We start from the raw sequence: 20,316 nt of genomic DNA, 5'->3' as shown, positions 1-20,316 counted from the left end.
ACCATACTGAGTTAAGAGAGGCTATGCCGAATCAGCTTTTATCTGTTTTGTAGATTGGGTATCTGCTTCTGCTTGTAGAAAAAAAGTGTGACAGCTTTAAAATGTTGCATAACATTGGATTCATTAATCTTTAAGGTTCATAGATGATTCAATTACTTGATTCGGTATATTTGTTTGCAAAAGCAAATGATAATATTCATTTTTGAAATTGAAAGTTTTCAATAAATTAGATATATATGATATAAATGAACAAAACAATATTTTTAATAACATAAATACATAGGTTGCTGCTTAAAACAACCAGAATCTCTTTGGTAAACAGCAATTAGCTTTTCTTAAACATTTTTCTTACATCAAATTCTAAACATGAACTCTGGTCTTCTGAAAAAACTCGGATTCACATGCAGCTACACTTCTTCCACAACTATCGGGAAATCCCAAGAAAGTAATTCATATTCACATTTTTAACTTATTGATTTGATTATACCATCATTAACATTAATAATCAGCTGTTTACTTTTTGTTAAAGATTAAAGAAAATTCCAATCTTAATCCCTGGGTTGTGAGTTCATCCCATCAATAAAGCAAATTATGATAATTTATGGTGATAAGCATTAAACAAGGAAATATTTTATTTTCCATTTCTTCACTGGACTTCTGAGTTATTCTGAACACATATGTATATTTCTCCATCTGTATTAGTAGCATATTATTGTCTCATTTTAAAATTATAAGATTAACTTTTTAAATTTATTCTTTTGGAATATTTCTAAAAATTAAATTGGAACATTGTCATTAAAATAAAGACCAGTTGACAATTACTACTTTGTTTCAAACTTCTCCTTAATGTGCTATGAGGAAACACAACCAAGATGGGCAGTACCACAGTCCAGCACACTGATTAATTTCTGTGTGCCAATTTCCTCATCTGCAGAATGAACACCTTGCCAACAACATACCCCTGAGCCTATTGTGAGGAAAGAACTTTTAAAAATCTGAATAAATCTCTGCCATCATCAAATGATAAACAACAAATCTCACTCATCATACAGCTATATCCAGCATATGAAACCAAAAGAAAAAATTTTAAAAAGCATATGTGTCTGAGCCAGGTTTTTATTGTCCAAAAAAGAATTAGATACTAATACCTAATAGAAGTGATGAAGTTGCTATGCTCTTTCTTTCAACTGAAAAAAATATAGCAGCACTCGGAGATGATAAAGTTTTCAACTAAAATAGGAATTATTTTTAAGACAGAAAAGATAATAATAGCTAACACTCGTGTGTACTTTAAATTTGTAAAGTACTTTTACAGGTTAGGATTTGTGATCTTCGTGACAAACTTAAGTAGAAATTATTCATCTCCATTTTACATCTGAGAATAGTGATGCTCATAAAAGTCACTTTAATGGGGTGGCTAAGCAAGTCTGAGGAGGAACCAGTACTGGAACCAGGGATTTCACTTTTTTCCCTTTCCCTTTCCACCAGACCAAGCTAGAATGCCAAATTCTCAGGTACTGAAACATACCTTGGAAGTCAGATGGTCTGAGTAACATTCCGGGTTGGACTAAACACAGGAATGGTTGGTTAAATCTCTGAACTTCCATTCTGCTCTTTCATTCTTTGAGCCATCTTCCAACCCAGTCGATCTCAATTTGTCTTCTGGATTTTTATTTTATTCATATGCAAATGTCCTCTTTGTACTGGGAGGACAGTGATAGAAGGGACTAGGGTCTTATTCATGTTTGCTTTATCCACAATAGCTTGCACATAAGAAGCCCTAAACAAATAACCATTTAAATGAATTGAGGCAATTCTCTAATTAGCGCAAAAAAAATTGCTTGAAAACCAACTTTGTAACTTGTTTAGTGTGAGATCAGTAAAGGGGACAGAGAGAGCCTCTGCCATCATGGAGTTTATGGACTAGAGAGCAAGACAGACATTGAACGAATATTTTTTTTTAAATATTTATTAAGAATTTATTATATTTCAACCACTATACTAAAAGTCCTACAAAGAAGTTCCTATTAACATGTTTATTTTATTATTTTATTTTATTTTATTTTATTTTATTTATTTTATTTTATTTTATATTTTATTTTATTATCAATATACAATGTAGTTGTATGAATGGCCAACCGACACATGAAAAAATACTCAACATCACTCAGCATTCGGGAAATACAAATCAAAACCACACTGAGATACCATCTCACTCCAGTTAGGATGGCTAATATTCAAGAGACTGAGAATGATAAATTCTGGTGAGGTTGCAGAGAAAAAGAAACACTCCTACACTGTTGGTGGGACTGCAAAATGGTGCAGCCTTTAGGGAAAATGGTTTGGAGGTTCCTCAAACAATTACAGATAGACCTAATTATAATACTGATTATTATAATACTGACTAATTATAATACTGATGAGAACTCAGAGAAGAGCTATTTGCTATGAAAGCTAGAACAGGGGGATCTCACCTCATGGGAGGGGAAAGGGAAGGCCTCCCTGAAGAAGAGAAACCTATTCTGCAATCTAAGCTTGCAGGGAAGGGAGGCAGACGAGGAGGAAAAAGCAACCTAGACAGAGAGACCAGCACATGTGCTAAGACAGGAATGCACATCCCCAAAGCACATCTGAAATCCTGCGTCTTATTCAACCGCCATGGCTCAGTACTGAATCTAATAATAATTCTTTCAGGGACAGTAGGCATTATAACAGATAAAAAATTGTTTTTTCACATAGATAAATCATGTACTCTTTTGAATCTTTGGTATGAATGTCAATAAATTTAGGGTGTAGCTATATGTTTCTCTTTTATATGAAACTAAACTTTTTATATCATTTGAAGAGATGTCATATCCTGTCATGAAACCAGTTGGAAAATGCTGTAAAGATTTATTCAGTCACAGCTGTTCTTTACAACTACAAATTTTATAGTTAGTTATAATTGTCCTTCCAGTTGTAAATTAAGTTTTTATTCAATAGGATTTTCAAGGAGCTGTTAGATAAGATGAAATGAGGTTATGTGTGGTATACCATGTTGTGTAAAATGTAATAAATCATATTTCTTATGGCGAGCACCTTATATATATAAGTAAAATGAGATGTTCTCACAGCCTATAATTTTACAAATTTAAAGCTTGACTTAAAACTTGTGTACATAAAGAAACTGCCAGAAAGACACATGTTTTCATTATGTGTAGACAGATACTGAACAATCACTGAGTAATTCCTACAGGATGTTGTTATGTACTGAGTCGTGGACCCCAAAATCCATATGTTGAACCCCCAGGACCTCAGAATGGGACTGTATTTGGAGATACGACTTTTAAAGAGGTAAATAAGATTACATGAGGTCGTAAGAGTGAGGCCCTAATCCAATATGACTGGTGTCCTTATAAGAAGAGGAACAGACACAAGGGATGCTCACACAGAGAAAAGGCCACGTGAGGACACAAAGAGACAGTGGTAATCTGGAAGCCACAGAGAGAGGCCTCAGGAGAAACCAAACCTGCCGGCACCTTGATCTCAGACTTCCAGCCTCCAGAACTGTGAGAAAATTAATTCTGTTATTTAAGATACCCAGTCTATGGTATTTTGTTATGGAAGCCTGTTTTGGACTGAACCATACCCCCCAAAATTTGTATGTGGAAGTCCTAATCCCTAGTATGACTGTATTTGGAGATAGGATCTTTATGGAAGTAATTAAGGTTAAATGAGGTTGTAAGGGTGGGCCCTTAATCTGGTAGGACTTGTGTTCTTATAAGAAAAGGGAGGAGACACCAGGAGTGCATGTGCACAGAGAAAAGACCATGTGAGGACACAGCAAGAAAGCAGCTGTCTACCAGCCTGGAAGAGAGGCCTCCCCAGAAACTGAATTTTCCAGCACCTTGATCTTGAACTTCTCACCTCCAGAACTGTGAGAAAATTAATTTCTGTTGTTTAAGCCACCCAGCCTGTGCTATTTTTTTGTGGTAGTCATACAAAACTAATACAGATATGCATTTACAGTCATAAATATACATATACAAGTCTAGCGTGCACATACAGAGTGGCTATGTGCAGTCAAATTATCTAAATTCCTATTTAAAAACAGTGGGGAGACGTTTATTATGTCTTTGTATATGAGAATTTTTGTTAGATTAAAAATGAGCATGCATAATTTATATCCATGCAGCCCGACTGTATTGTATCTGGATATTAATTAGAAAAAAAAAAAAAACAATTGTTTTTGTGAAGTGGGATCGATGTATGAGTATCCTAAAATTTTTTTTTTTAATTTTTGGATTATTTCATCTTTCAGACAGAATTTAAGAGCCTGGGCTTAACCTACCTACAATTGCCAAGGAAGAATATTAAACCTGGACTCCACTGTTGCAAATTAAACTTTTCTCACGTAACTGTTATATTCCTGTCACTTACCAAGTTACCTTAAGAAGATTTTTGTGAGTTTAACTAAGCCTGGCTAATTCTCCAACAGTACAAAGAAAAATGAATTCCTTAAATATTTAATCCATTTATGACTAAAAGTGTCATTTTCTGAATGTGGCTGTTAAATTTTTGAAATTTATTATTCTTTAAATACAAAAGATGTTTTTTCAAATGTTTTAAGACGTACAACCACAGCTCACACAATGTGTGAATTCAATATTTCATCTGTTCACCAAGAGAATTTCTCCCAAATGCTGCGTTCCAGATCTCACCTTGGCAGGCTTTACTTATGGCCACAGAACTGAGTAATCTTTCACTGTGAGCTTCATTAACTATCAAGCATACCTTCATCCCAATCTCCATTCTGGGTTTTTTTCTGCTTCCCACCTTGTCCAAGTATTGCATTAAAGTTTAGCTGCCCTCTGTTCGCAAAATCACTATTCTTTTTCATTGCAACATTGTGCTTCTTAACTCATCCAAGCCTCACCTCCTCCAGAAAGCTTTTCCCCATCATGATCATCAGGCAGCATGATCAGGGGCCCCTCCCTCCCCTCTGTGACATCCTGAAATACCAAACGTATCCGTGACTCTAATTACACATTTCCTATTTGTTCTCTCCCACTCTGCTGAAGGCTATCCAAGACTAGAAGCGATGTTCCTCAAGATGAGATTCCCAAGAATAAACACAGGAGATCAATCAGGCAACCACATTTATGGAGCATCTAATACCCTCAGAACTGGACTCCGGATTCCCATGTAAGAAAGCTAGAAAATTGGATACAGGAAAAGGAAGAAAACCATGCATACACACACCCACAGCCACAAAGACAGGAGCCCGCCGACATAACACCTGAGTGCTTTGGGATTTGTTAGTGTTCAGTAATCATTTAACTGTTCCCAGCACCGTGCTAGACACGGAGGTTAAGAAAGTTGCTGGTTGACTTAACTTCTAAAGTAGAAAGCTGCCTTTTGAGAGTAATTCAAATTCCCTAAGGGATGATAAGAGGGCTGAAAGGTTATAAATTAGCTATTTAGCTTTCACATTTACAAAGCTCAATTGAGGGAGAGTTTATCCTCAAATATCGTTTTCTAGCACAAGCAATATAAACAGTAACTGAAAAGTATTTCCAGAATTATTCACTGAGCTGTCTTTTTTTCCCTTCTACCACCTCCTCCCACACAGCTTTGATGTAAAATATAATTATTTACATTGAAAATCTAAAACACAAAATGGCATGTTAGAATTTCCAGTTCTAGCTGCTTCTGATTTTTTAAATAAAATGTATTATGAAAATACTTTTCTTACAAAGAAAAAAATAGAAAAAATTCTAAATAGAAGAGCAAACACTAAATTCCCATGTATGTGATTGGACTAGAAACAGCCAGCACTGGGAAGTAGCCAAGGTCACTCACAACAAGCACCTGGGGCAGGTGTACCTACCGCCCTTCATCATTCCCACTTCATAGCATTTGCGTAGCCGGCAGGCCTGGCAGCTTTTCCTCCTGTTCTTATCGATCGTGCACTGGTTGGTAGCTGGACACATGTAGTCATTATGTCCTATTAAAAGCAAGAGGACAAAATTAACATTTTTTCAGGAAATATTGCCAGTCAGAATCTACAGGAAACCTTGAAGGATGCTTTCATATCACTTACTTGGCCTTATTATGCTGCTACCTCAACCTGCCTTCCTTTATCCATCCTTGAAGTATAAACAAAATCTCTTAAAGACTTAATTTCAACCTCAGCCAATTGCTTCAGGAGTTCTTTGAAGGCAAATTACCTTCAGGTAACACAGCCTATATTTTGCAGCACGGTGTGTTATATACACTCGCAAAAGTTCAAGTCCAGGTAGTGGGCTGGGTGGGCAGTAAGGGTCACTCCTTAAGTTAGACCATCACTTACTAGCTGGAGGATGCTGAGAAAGCTACTTAGTGTCTCTAGGTCTCACCTTCTCCCTTTAATCTAGAGAAAATAATGGCACCCACTACATAAAATTGTTCTATAAATTAAATGTGGGAATATATGTCAACTATAGTGTCCTGGATGTGGTAAGCACTCAAAAGATATTAGCTGCTGTTGTTACTGTTATTTTATTATTAATCCTCTTTCTTTTCTCTCTTGGTTATTGAATCTCTCTCGTTCAAACACTACTTTTGAATAAGCCTGTCCCATCAAAATCAGCTCCGTTGTCTCACCTCATTCTCCAACCTCCATCTTATACCTTATCCACTCCTCAGACATGTCTACACTTGAGGTCTCTTTTTCTTCCCTCTCCCACAGGGCCCAGCCCATGCCAATCTGTTTTCCACCCTCGCAGCCCCACAAAAGCAGCTTCCTTAAGATCACTGATGACCCCTGCTGCTAAACTCAACAGATATTCCCAGTCCACATCACACTAAACCTACCAAAAGCAGCTGATCACGTTGACTCCTCTCTTCCTCTTGAAACACGCTTTTCCTGGCTTCCAACACACAAAACTCTACCCTTGTTTGGGGCTTTTCTCCACCCAACATTAAGCCAGAGCTGCTCAGGGCTCAATGGTAGGTCCTCCTCCCCTTTTACTACCCAGTATTCTCCCACAAGAGAAGCTAGTGCATGCTGTCACCAAATGCAGATCACTCAACAATGCATCCCCCAGCCCAACCCTCTTCTCTGAGCTCCAGCTACATATACCCAACTGCCCACAGAAAGTTTCTGCTCTGAGATTTAAAAGTCATCGCCATTCCTTTATCCACGAAAAGAAGTCCAGTTTACAGTGTGCAGAATATTAAACTTCACAAATTAATACATATTGGCATGTTTTTAATAAAGAAGTCTGTTTAGATAAATGTAAATTCTTACATGTATTAAGGAAATGGTCTGAATTTAGACTAAGAAAATGGTATGTACTATTTTAAAACATGTTTCCCATTCTCCAAAAAAGAAAAAAAAAGTGAATATATACTCTACCCTTTAATTCAGATTCTCTATTTAAGTCTCTATTTTCCCACTTACCAAGGGCAAAATGCAATACACAGTGAAATACTTTAACTACAGAACTCTTTGTTCTTTATTCAACTTAAGGGTCAGTCCCAGTTGAAAAGGGTAGAGTGAGGACTTGACCAAAAATGCTGGTCCCATAGAACTGGGTTCTCCATCTTCAGATATATGTTATAAAAGTTGCTGTACAGACAGGCTTCAGATCAAATTAACATCTGCATTCTTCTATGACACAACAGCAACCAGCAAAGTAATCAGCAGAGTTATAAATTTGTAACTTTAGTATGAGACCAAACACTGCCTCAAATATCCAGGCATACTCATTATTTTTAGAATGGTTCTTTATTAATATGGACAAATTGAGGAAGTAATAGAACCAGAAATAAAATTTATCTGAGCAGATGCTAACTCTAAGAAAAAAGTATATTCTTCTGATACCTTGAAGAAAGTTCTAGTGTTTGTTCTCCTAAGGTGTTTCTGCACTAAATGTTGATACGTTTTACCTCTAAAAAAATGAGTATACATTAAGTCTCAGGAGAAAATTGTTAATAACAAACGTTACTTTGATTTACTTTCTTCCCCAAAGCCAGTTGTTTTGCAAACCAGAAGAAGATGGGAGAGCCGAATTGGGTTAGAAACCAGTTGGCTGAGTCCTGTGTTTGGATTGGCCATCTAATGTAGATGTGTATCTTTACAGAACCAAATGAAATTCCTGAGCTCACATGTTTAATACATAAAATACACTGAATTTGTGCAATAGAATTCATCCCTTAACAAGAATGAAAATAGATGCACAACAAAATCGTGTTCATAATGCAAACCTTTTGTAACAAAGCTGGGTTTTTCTCCTGCCCAAAACACATTCAAATTTTGACTTGACAGACTGGCAAAAAGAAAAACTTAATAAGTACTTATATGATATATATAATTAAAACAAATTCTTCTTAACCAAACACAGTTAACAACTGTTTGTAAGTCTTCACCTTACATCAGAAGAAGAAAAACAACAGAGTAGTTTTTTCATTTTTTTCTTAATGAGTATAACTTGGTGAATGTGTATTATTAAAGCAACTGATTTAAGTTGTTTTGAGAAGAAACTCCTTTTTAAATTTCATTATCTGGTCTTGCAAAAACAATGCATGAGAAAATCCGATTGAAGTAGAGTTAAATTTTTGGAAAAACAGTTCACACCAATTGCATTAGCGAAACATACAGTGTTTTTACTGAAGAGACAGAAGAACTCTGTGTACCTGTGACCACATCAACCCAAAAGTTCCATCTGCACAGGCCTGTATGAAGTGCAGAAGGCCAAGGTTTGGAAAAATAATCATTCCTATTTTCTTGCCCACCAAAAACAGAAACAAAAAGCCTCTGGGGGAATCTAGGGTTTGACTAATAAGGAGTGAAGGGAAAAGGAGGCGAGTGAAACATAATCAGAAAAGAGAAGAGAGGAGAGAAGACACAGTGAGCAGAAACACCAGGCCCAGCCCAGCACCTGGGGCGACAGGAGGACCCACACAGAGCTTTCCCCACACCTCTCTGGGATCCCTTTCTCTTGACTTTTTCCTTCTCTTCTTATTTTCCCTCCTTCAGTAGCAGCTGTTTTTCCTTTGTTATCATCACACAGAAAGTCTGCGTGTGTTGGTTATGAAAATAAACAATGACCCATATTCAACAACTCAACAGGAATATAAAAACAGGCCAAATTAAACCAGGCAGTAGCCTAAGAGAAATCTAAGAACATGGATCTTTCCTTTGGTCCCACTTTTTCATCAGCATTTTCTGGTCACCTCAGACCAAATCTCTTTCCTGAGCTTCAGACCTGTATATTCGTCTGTCCAGACTCGACTCTCACAGACTTCAAGATGAATGTGTCCCAAACAGAGCCAGCCTCCTTCCCCCACCAGTCTGGTCCTCTTCACTGGGGCCCACGAGGCCTGACACTCGGGCGTTATTCCAGATGCCAGCCTCTCCCTCACTCAGCCCTCCCCTGCCCTACCCACTCTGCCACACACACGCAGATCAAATCAATTATTTTCTAACTCTTGTTCAAAGCAAACCATTCCTGCCTCAGGCTCATGCATCACTACCAGGGTCCATACCAACTCCTGCCCAGATCATCACAACAGCCCCCTGCGTGACACCCTGCCCCCAGCCTTGCCCCTGCCAATCATTCCCCACCATGTCCCCAGAGTGATTTTTCTAAAATCAAACACCATCGTGCCAACATCCTGCTTTCGTGTTCTGAAGCCCCTCAAAGCTCTAAGGATAACATCTAAATGCCTGAACACAGCTTACAACGCTCTTCTTAGCTGTCTTCCCAGCCTTCTCCTCCCACTCTCTAAGTCACATCCCAGTTCTAGCCGTCCCCTTCTGTCTGCACACCCCCTGTTCCCTCTCACCCCCGGGACTTTGCACATGCTCTTCTCTCACAGGAACACATGTGCCCTACTTCTGGCCCACCTGACTCCTACTCCTCTCCCAAGTGTGCCAGTCGAGATAGCAGTTCCTCTGCAAAATCTTTTCTGCCCCTCCAGCCAGCCTAGCTGTGTCCTATCATAGCATTTACCACATTGGATTTTAATTGCTCATCTCAATCCGCAGGTCAGTTTACAAGGTATGTGAAACACCAGCTGTGAGATTTGATGCCTGCCCTCCTGGGTTTCGACTTGTTCGGGACCTGTCACCCCATTCTTTTGAGCTATTTCTCCCTTTTTGAACAGGAATATGTACCCTATGCTTGTCCCACCATTGTATCTTGGAAGTAGGTAACTTGTTTTGATTTCACAGATGGGACTTGAGACTTTGTACTTTTGAGTTAAAACAAGTTAAGACTTTGGGGATGAGATGAATATGTTTGTATGTGAAAAGCACATAAGTTTTGGGGGGCCAGGGGCAGAATGCCTTGGATTGAGTGCCCCCCCCTCCATACTTAATTCCCATTCTAACTGTTGAGTGTGGGAAATCCTATTATGGTAATTAAAAAGTGGGGCTCTGAAGAAGTGATGGGATTGTGAGGACCCTTCCATAGAGAATGGTTTAATGGTGGTCACGGGCATGGTTTAAAAGGAGTGCATGAGGAGTTATCTCTCCCTCTGCTCCACTATCTGCCATATGTGTCACTGTCACCAGGCCTTCACCAGATGTGTTCTCTGGACTGTGGACTTCCCAGGCTCCAAAACTAAGAGCAATAAATTTTGTTTTCTTATAAATCATCCAGTTCCAGATATTTTCTTATAAGCAACAGGAATGGACTAATATAGCAGGGCAAGAAAAGGAATCAAGGTTGGCCAGCTCAGATTTCCTTCTAATTCAGCAAGCACCGGACCCAAGGATAGAGACATTTGGTCATGTGCATCTCCGGCTCTTCACCTCATCTAATCATCACACATGATAAATCAGATTATGCTAATCCACATGTTATAAAAGCAGAAATTGAGACTCAAAGAGGTTGACTAACTTGTTCAAGATCACTTGGCCAGTGGACAGGAGAGCCATGATGAAAATCCAGGTCTGTCCCATCCATAAATCCTTGTTCTTCCAGGAACACCACAGTAGGGTTGGTGAAATGAAAAGAACTCGATGACTACTAAACCACAACACCTAAATATTAAGTTATACTCTAAACTATAAGAAAAATATAATTCCCTAATATAATTAATATATTGTATCACTGGTAAGGCATTTCAGCAGCAGCAATAAAATTACTTCTGGAACCTATGATTCCTAGCACTCCCATAGTTATATCTCCCAAAATGTGATAGGTATTCATTAGTGAATTATGACATATTATCAAAATTTTCTTGGAAAACTTTCCAGCACACTCCAGAATAAAATAAGGAGAGAAGAGACAGTAGAAAGCAAGGTATCAAGTAAATAAATAAGAAATTTACATCCTTTGAAAGAACAACTGCAGTATTATGTTTGGAAATAAACTTTGACTCAGATATTAAAGTGAATATTCTCTGATTTACAAGCAATGCAATGAGCCAAACAAAATGAAATAAAATTTGGCTGCCTCAGTGAACACATTCCTAAAAATCCAGTGACGACATTCAATGTGCCATGATTTGAACTATTTCACAACCACATCTGTATGCAATGGCATGCAAATAAAAATGACATACCTTCACAAGGCATCCCAAATTATATTTTTACAGCTGGTCGATTCTAGTTAATCTTATCAATGACAACAACCACCTCTAATTGGCATTTTATCTTTATTTTTTAAGTGAAACAAAAAATATTATTTGCATCTAAGTACATCTTCAAAGGAAAATGTTTTTTAAAAGGAATTATAGGGAAAAAAATTGTCCTGGAAAGTTTCTTTTTCTAAATGAAAATGAGGTAAAGAGGAAATCCTCTATTTGCCCTCACTAGACCTCAGTCTGCTAAACATTTTGGCCAGGGCGATGACATGACGCCTCTTTTTGTCCAGCCTCTCACTTACCACCTGCAAAACCATAACACGTTTAAGTACCTGGCACAGGATCAAACCAACAGCTGCAATGAAGGAAAACATAATGAGATCAGTGACCACCATCTCACTGTAATACCCCAAAGACAATGAACCACTTTCAGTAATGCCTCTCAGGGCTCCACAAAGAAGCAAGTGCTGTTCTAGAGCCCAGAAAAGGACTTTCAGAAATTGCTCCATCTGGGACAATAGATAAGCATCACACAAAGTGGAGAGAAGTGTGACCAGCTGTGTGATTAGTTCAATGCCAGCAGCGTTCAGCTCATCTCTAGACCCCTCTCCTTTGTTCAATCGTTTCCAGAGAGTTTTCCAATTGTTCCTCCCACTTGGACTCATGTAAAGTCCAAACCCTGGTGGCCAAAAGTGGTAGAAACCATCAGATGGCTTTTGGGTTAAGCTGAAGAAGCAAGGAAGAGGAAAATGTGTAGCAATCAGAGCAAGAGAGCAAAGCTCAGACACTCTGAGCAGGGCTGTGCTTGCTACCCTGGATTCTAGAGTCATGCATTAGCACATTTTCCCACCTTCCCATTTCTGGGCCATTTTGGTACTTCGGGAAGAATAGAAAAGACTATGTTGACTAGGATCAGGTATGGTGGTGGGCTACGAATTTCCCTCAAGCTGCCACATGTGAATGTTCCCTTGCAGACTTTTGACCTTCTGAATGCTAAATCAGCGGCAGTACCAAGTTAACTTCCCAGGCGAAGTTCCTCCCAGGCATCATGGTAAGAGTAACGAAAGAACAGTCAGGAGCTTCTGATTCAATGGTCAGAGGCTCCTCTACCACACCTTTAACACGAGTTGTCATCACTTTTTTGAAAAATTTCTTTAAGTGCAGCTCAAAAATAATGAGACAAACCAAAAGACAGTAGGTCAGACCAAGAAATAACTACTAGCCTACTTTCTAAGCTTAAATAATAATTTCTCCTAACAAGTAGAAATGAATGAATGCTGATTTTCATTCATTTTATTGTCGTTCAACCTTTTCAGTATGGTTGATTCATAAAACAAAATGTATGCATAAGCAAAAACGTCTTATATTTATTTGTACTTATTCGCATAATAAATTTGACCCAAAGTACATAGATAACCTCACGTGTTTTTAGTCTTCATGGTTGAGAATAGTTTTTTCAACATCTGGGGCAGTAGCCCTGCACTCTGGCAAAGAGCTGTGTGGATATTAGATGTTCAGTAAACAAAAGCATAAGTGGTATTAAAATCCACAATGCCTGGGCAAACAGACAGCTCAAGTCTGTGCAGTCATACTGCCCTGTTGAGAGGATTATCTTAGAAGAGCCACATCACAGCACTGGACAGGAGTAGTCTCCTTTTTCAAGGGTGTTTGGCTTCTCAGTCTACATTCTGTCCACACCCCATTCTAGCTGAGGGGAACAAGAGGGTCTGGAAAAATCTAGAGTCTGCTTTTCTTCCCCTCTCCAGAACTAGCCTGGCAAAAGAAAAGGACCTAGCTCTGTGGCCTGAACATGCTATTTAATGTCGGCTGGCCACACCCAGGTTCTCACTGGTAAAAAGCAAGAGATGAATCTTTTGACCATTAGGCCCATTCTCCTTCTAAGCTTCAATTATTCTCTTTTCTCACTCTCAAGAGGTCCATATTTCCTGTTGTCAGGCTTTTTTTTTTTTTTTTCCATTTTATTTTATTTTTTTTTTTTTTAATTTTATTTTGTCGATCTACATTGTGGCTGATTATTGTTGCCCATCACCAAAACCTCCCTCCCTCCTCCCTCCCCCACTCCCCGCCACCAATGTCCCCTCTGTTTGCTTGTCGTACCAACTTCAAGTAATTGTGGTTGTTATATCTTCTTCCCCCCCCCCCCAGGCTTTTTGACATTCCATGTTGCTGATCTTTTTACTGCTTCCCAAGAGTTTACCTCAACTTTGTGGTCCCTTCCCTCAATTGCAGGAATATGAGCATATTTAGGGAACATTACAGTGTCAGCAGCATTGGGCTTGCGTTTGAGTCCCAGGCTCCATGCTATGCAGAGTGAACCAGATTACCTCTGAGCCTTTTGATACCTCCATTAAGGGCTGCTATATGGCCCTGTGAGATAATATATATATAAATTTTATCAACGACAAAACTTTGTGCCCATAAAAGGTATTACTTCATACTATGAACTAACATATAGCCATTAAAAAAGAGTGAGTGAGACCTACATGTACTGATATGGAAAGATCTCCCATATACATTATTTAGTGAGAAAAGCTAGGCACAGAATAATGCCACTTATGTTACCAAAATGTACATATGTGTGTGTGTGTGTATACACGTGAAATTTTCAGAAGAAATTGCTAATAGTGTTTTTAGTACCTATTGAGAAGGGGACTGTGGATTTTGGTATGAGACCAGAGGTAGACCTCAACTTTTCATCATGTACCATGTTGTACTGTTTAACATTTAACCTTGTGTATTTATTTGCTGGGTTTCTTTTTAATAACCTAAAAAAGAAAAAAAATATTTTAAAAACTTCAAACCAGTAACAGCCTGGCGTCAGCAATCTCCATTTCTTTTCTGGTTCTGCTACCATCTTATCCACTGGTTATTTCTCTCTACTCTGAAACCCACGGACAAAGCAATAAATGTAACCACCAGAACCTTGTTAAGCAAGAGGAAAGTACCACATTTCTTTTATACCAAAAAGGAAAAAGGCTCATTGTGAGCTGTGTTTTTCAATCTTCAGATATTCCAGCAAAGAACAAGCAGCAGAAACCAAACCACAGGCGAGGGCTCCAGTCTCTGCTTCTGGTCCCACTGGTCACAGAGTCATCCTGAGTATATCCATGACTCTCCTCCCCAAGCTGGAAAAGGCACCTCCTGCTTTCAGCTGACCCAAACCTTTATCCCTGAGGGGCCTTGGTTTCCTCTTCAAGTCACACGGGGGTGTCCTGGGTTCTGTCCATTGCATGCTAACAGCCCCATGTCCCGTGGCAATCAGGACTAACCCCAGCCAACTCTGTGTCCCCCTCCTCTTATCTGTTAACCTAGTGGGACAAGGAGCCAGCTGTGACGAGGCAGCAGTCCTCACTTCCAGTGTCCCTTTTAGAAGCATTGCTTCCCTTGGGTAGACAATAGAGCACAGTGGTTAAGAGGCTCTGCCATCAGACTAGTCAGGTTCAATTCTGGTTTTGTTTCTTACACATCCTAGTTTTCTCATCCATAAAATGACAGTAGAGTACTGACTTCCTAAAAGATTGTGGAGGACTAAATGAGATGACACATGTAAAACCCTTAACACAAAGCCTCGGGCAGGGCAAGTACTCATAAAATGTTAATAATCGTTATTAATAGATAGTAAATCTCCAGACCAATAGAGTTTAATTTTGTAAGGACAGAAGCTAAAAGACAACACCCTCAAACCAATCTACAATGACCTATCGTTTTCCTAGTATTTAAACAATCTGTTTTTACTCTTAAGTAATTCTCTCCATGTCATATAACTTGCTAGGCTACGTTCATGCCGTCAAGGGTAAATCATGCAAAACACGTGGTTCTATCCAAAAAATCCACTCCAGTCAGCGTAGGGCTAACTGTCAGAACTGGAAACTATTCTGATGCTTGAAAAGCAAGAGAAAATGTAAGAAAACAGCCATTTATTCGAGCCTTCTAACAAAATGCATTCAGACACCTTTTTAAACAACCAAGAATTACAGTCTAACTATCCAAGAATTTGGCAAAGTCATAACATGACTCTTCAAGAGGATTTAGCCTAGATTAATAATTCACTTCTGGGCTTTAACGCAAACGTGGTTGCCTCTCCTGTCAAGAAATTAAAGGACAATCGTCATCTATAATTTGAAGTATGCCCAAAACTATTAAACCAATCTGTGGAACAGAGAAAAGTACCCTGATTTCTGATTCACACTATCTGAATCATCTTCATTGTTTACAAATGAGGAAGAGAAGAGCGACTACATTTTATTGAACAGAATATATTTCAAGAAGTGTTACATTTGGTATAATTATCTTTTCGCAATCTACTCTCTTTCTACTGATTAATAATTTGGTGCCATTCCAAACTCCCATTCTGAAGTAGCAATTATAAAGGTTATTATGAAGTTGTTGTTGGTTTTTTTTTTTTTTTTCTAATTTACTACAAAATCCTAGAATTGTTTAGAAGCAGAGCCCATTCTTAGGGAATGCTCTCGTGGACAGAGAAGATCGAATTCCCTGGTTATCACTCTCAAATACATAGCAAGATGAAAGGACTATTCAGATTCACCCAGACAGAAAGTATATTTCAATCATTTCTACACCCAACAAATTTTAATTTAAAAATGTTTACTAAGTATATTGTAAGTAAGGGAAGGCTGTTAAAAAAAAACTTTACAAAAAGAGGTGACACAGCATTAAAAAAAATAAAGAAAATTCATTCACAGAATTTTCTAAGTCTCTGCTATATGTGAGAAACTATGTACCCGATATTACAAGAAGAACAGGAATACATTATCTCTGCTCTTTAAAGCTTGGCATTCTTAAGGTAAAAAAGCATAGGAAAGAGGTAGAAAATCCACAGAGAAGTTTTCAAAAACTCTAATCTCTTCTTTTGGTTTTGTAGCAGAAATGGTAACTAGTTTTCAGGAGCTGGCTATTAGAAAGAAATTTGTGTTTAAGAAGTAAGGGGCACTTTTCTTTGTGTCTGGTTTTGTTTCACTTAGCATAATGTCCTCCGGGTTTATCCATGTTGTTGCAAGTGGCAGGATCCCTTTTTTGAAGGCCAAAAAATATTTGTGTGTGGATGTGCATGGGTATGTGTATGTATCACAATTTCAGGAGTGGGGAGGTGGGAGACATGGGGAGATGTTGGTCGAAGGGTACAAAGTTGTAGCTACGTAGGATGAATAAGTCCAGAGATCTAATATATAACATGATGAGTATACTTAATAATGCTGTATTGTATACCAGAAATTTACTGAGAGTAGACTTCAGGTGCTCTCACCACAAAAAAAGGTAAGTAAGTGAGGAGATGGATATGTTAATTAGCTTCACTGCAGTAATCATTTCACGGTGCATATGTATATCAAAACATCATGTTGTACACCTTAAAAATACACAATTTTATTTTTAAAATAATTTAAAATAAATAATAAAGAGAAAAGTTTTTTAAAAAGTAAGGAATAAAGATGGATTTAGAAGCAAAATAGCGGAATGCTAAGTTATTTGCTATACTTAGCTTCAGAACAGAAAGATATCTACAGGAAACTTGATAGAGCCAATTGGAGGTGATAATGACAATGTCTCATCACCCACTGTAGGTTAAGTCTGATCTCTAATCACTACATCAGTCCAGCAAAGCAGGAACCACGGTGCCATTTACAACTGAGGACATAGAAGTTCAGGGACATCCTCAGGTGTAATAGGCACAAATGGGGCGGGGGAGTGATAATTGGCTCAGAATTCGAGTCCTCAGGGATCACCTCTGTGCCTGTTACTCTGCCTCCTGATACAGCCAGTTGGTCCAGAGATATGTCCTTGACCAAAGCTGGGCCACTCGTAGTCCTTCCCTAATATTTGCTAACTAGAAGTATGCCACAGGCTGTGAAGCTTGGCAGCTGTTGCCAGCCCTGTTTTCGACCTTAGAGAAAATGCAGATTTACAGATGGAGAGCAGGAAGCTGACACCCAGAGAACAGTGACAGTAAGGCTGAGGTCCTGACAGGGTCTGAGTCCCTAGGTCTGTGGTCAATGAGGTCTGGGTCCACCCCTGTCTTGTTTGCAGTTAGCCGAGACTCTCAAGTAACCTTCCCTGAAATCCATTCTTTTTTCTTCTCGTTCCCTGCCCCCCGCCCTCAAAGCTAGTTTGAGGTAGATTTTGCTCACTCAAAACTGGAAGCTTTAAACGATATATGAAATAATTTTTCTAAGACTACTCAGCTAAGTGATAATAATGGCAACTATATTTTTATGCTAATTTATAATTTGTAAAGCAAGTTCTTATGTAATAATCATTTTACAAATGTAATAAAATATGATACGGATTAAAAGTGCAAAAATACATAATCATAAAGATTAGCCAAGCTATTTTACATGTCATAAATCATGAAAGTTGGAAAGAACAAGTGAAAGAAAGAGAAAAAGGGAAAGTTAATGAACATGAAGCCGGGTTTTTCTGACCCTTCCACAGCTACTGCCATATTGGCAGGTACTAAGCAGCTACATAATAACTGATCCTGTAAGTCTTTCTTAGAAGAATGCTACTGTAATCTGACTCATATGCCTTTTTACAGCAGTTCTCCCCACTTAATTGGTAACTGAAACAAAGCTGATTTTGAGGAAAGAAATGGTCTCGACTAAGTCGCACAGAAACAAATCAATCTGGCCTGTTATTTCCTGGTAAGTGATTCAGTTTTTAATTTCTACTCCTTTCACTTCAAATATTCTATTAAGTATTTAAATGACTTCATGCTGTGAACTATAAATCACAGTGATCCCTAATTCAGTTATGGTTTTAAGCAAAAGGGTAGTCCTAAACAAGACGGCATCAGACAAGGTATGATTGTGGTCTTGTTTCTGCTTAAAATACAAAGCTAAAATTCCTAGACAAAATGAAGCGATTGAAATTAATATATTAATTCACAGATAACATACTAAAAACAGACAAGAAAAGATCAAGAGACATGGAGGTGGGACAGAACACGTTTCAAATTCAATTCCCTTCCAGTTTTATTGCTTAGAGGCCCAAATACATTTTTTTTTAAATTTCTTAAAGCCTTAGCCTTAATGTTCTTTCAGCCATCTTGACTCAACATCTCAGAATCATTTGTAACCCCTACGTTTCCATTAAAACTCAATCCATTGTTAATCTCTGCCAGTTCTACTTCCTAAGCAGCAGCCTTTCTTCACACGTGGTAAGGGCATGACTGCCATCAGCTGCCATCGGCTGCCAGCTGCACATACTGCGACCTTCTATTGATCTTCCCAGTTCCATCCCACTTTCTCATCTTGTCTATCTCAACAATGTCTTGACCTCAACACATTTCACCACATGCAAAGCAAACTGCCCAAGAGCAAATCTTTTACTACTATTATTATTACTATTGTTATTATTTTAAAAGAGCTTCTTTTTTAAGAGATGAAAATGAAAGATTTTTTAAAAAATGAATGGCCTCAAAAACTAAAATTAATTTGGATAAAAGACCTCCAGCATTATGAGGGTCACGTGACAAAATTTAATATCTCTAAAACTATAAAGACATTCTCAAAGCTTCTAAGAGTTAATGCAACAAAATATTCCATTTCTACTCTTAGGCAAGAGTAAACAGCTCATCCTAAGGGCACATTAGAACAGAGAAGATGTCCTTTGTGTATCTGATCACACTCTGACCTTGCCCTGGAGCAGCCAGGAGCCACCAATGCAGAACTCAGAACTCCCTGGGACTTCAGACAGTCTGTCCCCAGAAGACCAGAGCATCAGCTTCTTGTCAATAGGGAGTTTTCTGTCCCAAGGCCTTGTGAAAAATATAGATTCAATTTTTGTTAAAACAAAAAAAAACAGAAGAACCATAACCATTACAGTGATTAGTCTACTACAGTCAAATATAACCTTTTGCTTTCCATTTTTTCAGCTTCTTCAAGATGACTTTTCTACCCTTTGCCCAACTACTTTCAGAATAATAAGTGCATAATTTGCAAACAAAGAAGTGGGAGCAGCATGAATTGCTAGAATGCATGTCATATGTTGTTTTTGGTACCATTGGTACACAAAGTGATGGCAAAGGACAGACAGTCAAGGTGAGGATCAAACTGTTTCCAGACTGCCAAACCAATAGATCAAGTCCACGTGTGCTGCATGCCTTCAAATGTGTGTAGACCTACGGCAAGCACATGCTCCACTGCAATTATTGGCTAGGCATAACCCATTTCTCTCCCAGAAGGCTGGCAATTCCTCCCCCGGATGCATGCTTGGAGTAACAATCACTGTTTGGCTACATGACTAAAATAATTCACCCTTGCTGTTCAGGCCAGCAGCTCTAAAGATCTAGATTCCTGGAGGTATTATTAACACAAGGCCTTTCATCTGCTCTGCTGTGATTTCCCAACAGCCCAGAAGAAACAACATTTTACTTGCCTCAGCTATCTAAAGTTTAACTGATGCAATTTCACTTGGTCTCACGAATAATAAAAAAAAAAAAAAACTGTACTTCAGTGCAAACTTCTCCTCTTGCTAACAGAGAGTAAAAACGTTTTGAAAATAAAGTATGACAATTTGGTATATACACAATAATCTTTCTCTACTGCAGGAATAGTAAAGAAAATGCTAGTGTGAAATTAATCAAATGCAACATGGATCTTTAAAATGATGTTTTTATTGCACAAGTAAAAGATGGTTATTGTAGAAAAATAAAAATATAGAAAAGAAAAAAAGTATCCATAATCCTATCATTCAGAGATAGTCACTGTTAATATTTTGTAGTAC

General features: G+C 38.2%; 1 protein-coding gene across 1 annotated transcript in view; it reads right to left on the bottom strand.

Annotated features, from left to right (window-relative positions):
• Positions 1 to 20,316, bottom strand: part of ESR1 (estrogen receptor 1) — a 294,637-nt gene that overhangs the window by 224,299 nt on the left and 50,022 nt on the right. Inside the window, exon 5 of the mRNA XM_063098375.1 lies at positions 5,870 to 5,986. Coding sequence (XP_062954445.1) covers positions 5,870 to 5,986 — 117 coding nt within the window. The remainder of the gene's footprint in view (positions 1 to 5,869; positions 5,987 to 20,316) is intronic.

This window comes from Cynocephalus volans, chromosome 5 (assembly GCF_027409185.1).
Source record: "Cynocephalus volans isolate mCynVol1 chromosome 5, mCynVol1.pri, whole genome shotgun sequence".
Taxonomy (NCBI): Eukaryota; Metazoa; Chordata; class Mammalia; order Dermoptera; family Cynocephalidae; genus Cynocephalus; species Cynocephalus volans.
Note: the sequence above shows the minus strand (reverse complement) of the source record. Positions and strands in the feature narration are given on the sequence as shown.